Below are 8108 nucleotides of genomic sequence, written 5' to 3'. Positions count from 1 at the left end.
AAAAAAAAAAATTTTGTTTTTATGTCATTTTTTCAGAGATATGAAGGTGACCTTCATTTTTTTAAATGGAATGAGGTATTTTTTAATACATCAATCGATGCAGCTGGACATTCGTTATAATAAAGTACTAACCTATGTATGTCGAAAAGTTATTAGTTCAGGAGATATTTCAATTTAAATAACTCTAAAATACCATTACTGTCGTACTACGACGTCAGTGTTTACTTACTTATGTAACGTCTTATCACGACAGTAATGGTGTTTTAGAGTTATTTAAATTGAAATATCTCCTGAACTAATAACTTTTCGACATACATAGGTTAGTACTTTATTATAACGAATGTCCAGCTGCATCGATTGATGTATTAAAAAATACCTCATTCCATTTAAAAAAATGAAGGTCACCTTCATATCTCTAGAAAAAATTACATAAAAACAAAATTTTTTTTTTGCATCGTGTCAGCACCATTGTACCATTCAACTTTGTCCTTACCATATTTTACGTATCTTTAGAAACAACAAAGATATTTGAGGTGGTAACGTTTGGTGACTCACCCTGTATATTCAACATCTATTCCAATATAATTTTTGATTTTACCCATATCTTTCATTTTGAACTTGCTAGACAATTTACATTTTACATTTATTATTTCCTGCTTGTTTTTACCACAAATTAGTAGATCATCTACAAAAACTAAGATATATATCGGTTCATTGTTATCAAATTTCGTATAGAGACAATAATCATACTCACTTCTATGAAAACCCAATCTCGAAACACATTTGTTAAAGCATTCGTACCATAAACGAGGGCTTTTTTTCAGTCCATATAATGATTTAGCCAGTTTGTAAACTTTGTTGCTGCCATCTTCATAGCCAATTGGTTGTTTCACATAGACCTCTGAATACACCTTACCATTCAGGAATGCCGTTTCTACATCCATCTGCTCAATCGTTAAACTATGTTGACAACAAAATGATAATAAAGTTCTTAAAGTTTGCATCTTCGCCACTGGTGAGTATGTGTCTTTGTCTGAGATCGGACCGATGTACTAGGATCGCTAGTGGGTGGAAGAAATGAACACTGTAGTAAACTCACGATGAAACATATATTGACGTAAAGGTATGACACGGTATAAATGTCTGTGGCGAATAACTCAATCGACAAGAAACGGTGGATGACGAGTAATACTGTGGAAATCCTGAGTTCACGATCGACGGTTCAGTTGCGTAACGGTGAGATAATATAGCGCGTTCTTGTTGTGTACGCGTATGCCGTGGTACCCAAAAACGACTGTGTACATCGATGTCGCCCGACCGTTACCGTCGTCTCATGCCCGAAATCACCTGTTCATTGCGCGTGGTGGGGACGCTGAGACGACGGTAACCGACGCTTGTCGAGACGCCGGTTCGGCGGATCGGCTCTGTGACGGGTGGCCGGAACATTCTCCCCCCCCTTGCCGTGACGTTGTGTCGGCAATGACCGCGGGTCGGCTAGTTGCATGCCGTAGGGCATGACGCGGTTTGTTTGGTTTCGACCGGCAGTCGGCACAATTTGACGATCGGCCGTTTGAGTGTCGTAGTCGCGGTCCGGACAGTGACGACGCGGGTTACATCGTCTTTGCCGGGATGGAGATCGGTGACGCGCGCGAGCGGCCATTTGGCCGGGGGAGTTCGTTCGTCTCGTACGAGGACGAGATCACCGTTTCGAAATGGCTCCGACTTCGAGTGCCATTTTGACGCGGCCTGGAGTTGCTGCAGGTATTCTTTGGACCACCGCGACCAGAAGTGGTCAAGCATTTGGCGCAGCAGTTGCCATCGCGACAATCGGGAGCGAGGAGTGTCAGCGAAGTTCGGTTCCGGAATGACATTGAGTGCGTCGCCGATCAGGAAATGACCCGGGGTTAGCGCAGACAGGTCGGAAGAGTCGTCGGACAACGGACAGATCGGTCGCGAGTTGAGTGCCGCTTCGATTTGTGCGAGCAGTGTCGCGTATTCCTCGAAAGTGAGTGGGGATTCTCCTATGACGCGGCGCAAGTGAAATTTGGTGGATTTTACAGCGGCCTCCCATTTACCGCCGAAGTGTGGGGCGGAGGGAGGATTGAATCGCCACTGTGTTCCGAGGTTCGCGAGACTGCTCGCGATCGCTTGCGCTTCCTGCGAAGCGCGGTTGAACATTCGACGCAGCTCGGCGTCCGCCCCGACGAAGTTCGTGCCGCAGTCGCTCGTAAGTGTACTGCAGATGCCGCGCCGTCCCGTGAATCGTTTGTAGGCAGCTATAAACGCGTCTGCCGAGTAGTCTGAAGCGAACTCGAGGTGCACCGCGCCGGTGGCCATACACACGAAGACAACGAGGTAGCCTTTGAATGTCTTGGCTCCGCGTCCACGCGTCGTTTTCCACTGAAACGGACCCGCGTAATCTACACCGGAGTTTACGAATGCTCGTGCGGGAGTGATGCGTCGCGCCGGGAGCTGTCCCATCACCTGCGTACACTGACGAGCGCTGTGGCGAGCGCACGTTACGCATTGCTTGATGAAGGATCGTACTGGCTGTCGACCACCGACAATCCAATACGACTGCCTGACCGTCGACAGTGTGAGCTGCGTGCCAGCGTGCAACGTTCGCAAGTGAGCTTGTGCGATTACGAGCGAAGTGAAGGGAGAGGATCGCGGCAAGATGATCGGATGTTTTTGATCCGCGTCGAGGAGGGAGTGCTGGAGGCGCCCTCCCACGCGTAAGATGCCGTGGGCGTCCGCGAAGGGCATCAACTTGGCGAGAGGACTCGCGTTCGGTAGCGCGACACCGCGGTGGACGGCCTGACTTTCACGTGAGAAGTGAGCTTCCTGCGTTTTTCGAATCCAGAATAGACGAGCCTGTTCGAGTTCGGTTGTCGTGATGGAGTCTACCGGGCCGCGATCCACTCGTTTCACCTTCATTCGTCGCACCGCTCGAATGCACAACGACGTAATGCGTAGTAGTCGCGTTAGGGACGAGTAGCGGTCGATTAACGTCCACGAAGGAGCGGACGCTGCGTGTAGTGTGAGCGGTTTTTCGGGCCGTTTCTCGACGTCGATACCGGGTTCCGGAGATAGGGTCTCCGTGGGCCAGGCGGGGGAGAACTCTTGCAACCACCCAGGCCCCCGCCACCAGATGGAATCAAGCAACACCAGCGGTGAGACTCCACGGGATGCTAGGTCCGCCGGGTTGCATGTCCCAGGGACGTGGTGCCAGTACGCGTGCGGTGCGAGTCTATGGATGTCCGCGACGCGATTCCGAACGAAGTCTTTCCACCTGGAGGGGGGGCTGCGAATCCACGCGAGGGCCACGGCCGAATCCGTCCACAGATGCGTTGGTATTGTTTCGATGTCTAGCGCGGCGCGAATGTGCGCGACTTGTTTAGCGAGGAGAAGCGCGGCCGACAGCTCGAGACGCGGGATGGTTATTGGCTTAATGGGCGCGACTCTGGACTTAGCGGAAAGGAGAGTTACGCGGAACGTGTCGTCGTCGTTCCTGACCCGCATGTAGATAGCGACGCCCATCGCGTGCGTGGACGCATCGGCGAATCCGTGGAGCTCGATGCCGCGATCAGGGTCGAGTTGGCCGACCCATCGAGTCAGGGTCAGCCGGCGAATTTCCGTCAAATCGCTGCAGAATTGCTCCCAGCGACGCGAGAACTCAGCCGGGAGAGCATCGTCCCATCCCGTTTTCTGCGTCCATAACTCCTGCATGAGAATTTTGCCCTGCACGGTGACGGGCGTGAGCCATCCTAACGGATCGAATAATTGTGAGATCGTGGACAGCACTCCGCGCTTGGAACTGTTAGCGGTCGAGGGTGCCTGAAATGAGAACGCGAATGTATCGGAGTCGGTGTTCCACGCGACACCGAGGGCGCGATGCGGGGCGTCGATGGACAATGTTCTCCCGTCTGACGACTCGAGACGCCTCTCTTCCGCGGGGATTAACTCATCGCAGTTGGCGACCCACTTTTTTAGCGCGAATCCCCCGGCTTTCAGGAGACCCTGTAGTTGACGAACTTTCTCCTGGGCCGTCTGTAGATCGTTCGCGCCAGAGAGTATGTCGTCAACGTATGTTTCCCGTATGAGAACGTCCCTAGCTAGCGGAAAGTTGTCGCCTTCGTCGCTGGCTAACTGGTGCATGCACCGTATCGCGAGGAACGGGGCGCACGCGAGGCCGTAGGTAACGGTGGTAAGCGCGTACTCTTGTACCGGTACCAAGACATCGGGACGCCAGACGATTCGCTGGAAGATCTGGTCGCTTTCGTGAACGCGGATTTGACGGTACATTTTCTCCACGTCTGCGGAGAACGCGAAGCGGAATCTGCGCCACCGGAGGATAATGTCGGCCAAGTCCGTCTGCAGTTTCGGGCCAACGTGCAGACAGTCGTTTAGGGACGTACCGGACGTCGTGCGATGTGATCCGTTGAATACTACGCGGATCTTTGCCGAGTCGCCTGTCCCGCGGAGGACTCCGTGATGCGGTAGGACGTAAGACGCGGTCGTCGCTCGATTTTCGCTCTCGGTTAACATACGCATGTGGCCCAGGTGCTCATATTCGGTGAGGAACGCGGCGTATTTGTCGCGGAATTGCGGACGCGACGCGAGAGTTTTTTCGCTGCGCCGTAGTATTTGGAGAGCCGACGATCGCGAGTCTCCGAGTTCAGCGGCGCTTTTCGCGAATGGCAGGCGCACAACGTATCGCCCGGTATCGTCGCGGGAGTGTGTGGTACGGAAATGGTTCTCACATTGCCGCTCGGAGTCAGTCAGCGTCGTGGCGGGCAGAGCATTTGGCTCTTCCTGGACCCAGAATTTTTGGACGAGCTCGTAAAGGTCCCGGTCGATGCCGCATTGGAAGCTGGAGATCCCATTGGACGCCTTGTGGGTGCGGACGGTGGACGCCGGACCGGAAATGACCCATCCCAACGTGGTGAGCTGGGCCACTGGAGAGTCGTCGTCACCGCGCCTAATGTCGGGCCGAATGATGCGGCTGTAGACATCGACGCCGATGACCATGTCGATTGGTTGCGGGTCCAGGTAAGATGGGTCGGCTAATTGCAACCCTTGGATATGATCCCAGCTTGCGTGCGGACTGGTCGCGGCTGGTGCATAATGGGTCAGCTCGGGTAAAATAAATGCTTTCACTTCGCAGGTGTACGTCTGGGTGAGCGACGATATGACGAATGTGGAGACGCCCCGTGTCGTCACAGTATGACCTGCACCGATTCCGTAAATGGGCATGCGTGCATGCTGCCGAGGAAGACGCAGCCGTTGGCATATGGACTCCTTAATGAAGGAGACCTCAGATCCCTGATCGAGCAGCACGCGGGCACGGATGTTGTCTCCGTTGGTGGAACGTATGGTCACGAGCGCAGTGGCCAATATCATCGGGCGGCGCGACAACACCGGGAGCGAGGCTGGCATGACGTGGTGAGCCGCAGCTGGCGGAGCCTCGACTATCGGTTCGGATTCTGAAGATGACGAGGACGCTGAAGAGGAGATGGAAGCATCGTGTAACGACGTGTGATGTCGCGAAGCGCATTTCATGCACGTCGTAGTGTGGCGGCAGACCTTGATTGGGTGGTTCCCCAAGCAGTTGTAGCAGCGGCGATGTTGCGTTACTAGCTGCTTGCGTTGCTCAGGCGTCTTTGCCAGGTATTGAGCGCATCTTCCGAGGTAGTGGTCTGCGCAGCATAGAATGCAGCGGTTCTGAGACGCGATGGTTGCGTGTGATTGAGCGCCGGGTGCTCGGGATTTTGAAACCGAGGTAACCGGTTTCGTACTCTCAACCTTGGCTAACGCGCGAATGCGGTGCTCGAGGAAGGTGTCCAGTACTGAGAATTCCGGATAATCTGAGTTGTCTGCGATTTGCAACTCCCATGCTTTGAGCGTCTCCGGGTCCAGTCGTTGAGTGACCCAGTAGATGATGAATGGACCCCAATGTTGCACTTGGCACTTCAACACTTCGAGCGCGTTTAACACTTGCTTCACGGTGCCGCGGATTCGTTTGAGCTCCGCCGCGGATTCTGACGTCGCTGCGGGGAGCGAAAACAGCGTGCCGAGCAGGTTGTCGACAAGGACACGAGTATTCTCGTACTGACCAACGATGAGTTGCCACGCCCGATCGAAATGCGCACCGTCGACTGGAAGATTCCTGATGAGATCGAGCGCTTCGCCGTGGACGCTCAGAAGGAGGTAATGGAACTTCTCGGTGGAGGACAGGCTGTCGTTGGACAAAACAAGGGACGCGAACAACGCCTTGAAGAGTGGCCAGTCCTGGTAGTCTCCGGAGAACGTTGGGACGTCCAAACGGCGGAGCTTGGCCGACGAGGCAGGCTGTGATTGGTCTCGATGATTGCCGTGAGACTTTTCGGTGGATGCAGGTGGACGAGGTGTTAATTCGGCCAGCATGTTGCACAGTACAGCTTGGGTGTCGACGACCAAATCCTCAGTCGTGTGACGGAGACCGCCAACGTAGTAGTCATGCTTACGTGCTTCGGGGGTGCATAAGTCCTGGAGTTTCACGTGATTTGCGCGGAACTCGTCCCAATTGCGGAGGAGTGTGTCTAGCCGAGCTTGTACATAGGATTCCGTGATGTTGGCTGCACCCTTCTTCTTTACATTGACCAGAACGCGACTGATGGCATGATGCAAGTCGAATTGCAAGGCGAACAGCGATTCGGCCGTTGACATTTGAACCGGCGGTGGCGGAGACGAGCGGGAGGTTACTCGAAATGCGCGCACAAAACACCGTACACACGCGAGCGGGCGCGAAAGGTCACAGCGCGATTCGAATCTAACGGCCGTTAACTGTACGCGGCACGTACCGGTGCACACGGGTCTAAGGCAGCGGTTTCACGAAGTTCACTAAATACACCCACTGTTGATCTTTGATCGATATATGAAGCCGCCGATCAATCCGGCTCGAAGGACCAAAAAATGTCTGAGATCGGACCGATGTACTAGGATCGCTAGTGGGTGGAAGAAATGAACACTGTAGTAAACTCACGATGAAACATATATTGACGTAAAGGTATGACACGGTATAAATGTCTGTGGCGAATAACTCAATCGACAAGAAACGGTGGATGACGAGTAATACTGTGGAAATCCCGAGTTCACGATCGACGGTTCAGTTGCGTAACGGTGAGATAATATAGCGCGTTCTTGTTGTGTACGCGTATGCCGTGGTACCCAAAAACGACTGTGTACATCGATGTCGCCCGACCGTTACCGTCGTCTCATGCCCGAAATCACCTGTTCATTGCGCGTGGTGGGGACGCTGAGACGACGGTAACCGACGCTTGTCGAGACGCCGGTTCGGCGGATCGGCTCTGTGACGGGTGGCCGGAACAGTCTTCGACTTCTTCTTTCTGCTGGAATCCTCTGACGACTAGTCTCGCTTTGTAGGTATTCTCTGATTTCCTTTTATAGATCCATTTTACATCTAAGGCAATCTTATTCTTTGGTTTATTCACTAACGTCCAGGTTTCGTTCTTATTGATACTGTCCATCTCACGATCCATAGCTTCCATCCAATATTTGGCTTCATTACTTGTGACCGCCTCCTTAAATGTAACAGGTACATTTGCATTGCAATAATTTACGTATACAAATTTGCACGACCCTTCACTTCCATATCGAACAGGTGGTCTTCTCTCTCTTTCGGATCTTCTTAGTATCATTTCCTCATCCTCTTCTTCTTCATTGTCACGTTGTTCTTCCTTCAAGCTTATATTTTTATTATATTGTTCTTCTTCATTTCCTTTATTATTTGATTGACGTTCTTCTTCATCACTTTTGTTATTCCATTTGCGTTCTTCTTCAATTTCATCGATATCCTTAAATCCAATACATTTTATGTCTTCTTCAATGACATCTACATGTCGGGCTGTCACTATTCTATTATTTATAAGAACCCTGTATCCAACATCCGTGTATCCTAGGAGAATTCCAGATTCTGCTTTCTTATCCCACTTTGATTTCCTCTTGACTTCTGGTACTCGAACAAAAACTGTACTTCCATATAATCGTAGGTTATTAACGCATGGCCTTTTACCAAAGAATATTTCAAATGGTGTTTTTCTTTCAAT

General features: G+C 51.8%; 1 protein-coding gene across 1 annotated transcript; it reads right to left on the bottom strand.

Moving 5' to 3' along the window:
• Positions 1-1494: 1494 nt before the first annotated feature.
• Positions 1495-6708, bottom strand: LOC143208965 (uncharacterized). The gene has a single exon (XM_076423980.1). The coding sequence runs from the start codon at positions 6706-6708 to the stop codon at positions 1495-1497; it is 5214 nt and encodes a 1737-aa protein (XP_076280095.1).
• Between the last annotated feature and the right edge of the window lie 1400 nt (positions 6709-8108).

Source organism: Lasioglossum baleicum, chromosome 5 (assembly GCF_051020765.1).
Source record: "Lasioglossum baleicum chromosome 5, iyLasBale1, whole genome shotgun sequence".
NCBI lineage: Eukaryota > Metazoa > Arthropoda > Insecta > Hymenoptera > Halictidae > Lasioglossum > Lasioglossum baleicum.
Note: the sequence above shows the minus strand (reverse complement) of the source record. Positions and strands in the feature narration are given on the sequence as shown.

Coding starts and splice junctions, on each gene's coding strand:
- LOC143208965 (XM_076423980.1), bottom strand. CDS start 6,708: ATGTCAACGGCCGAATCGCTGTTCGCCTTGCAATTCGACTTGCATCAT.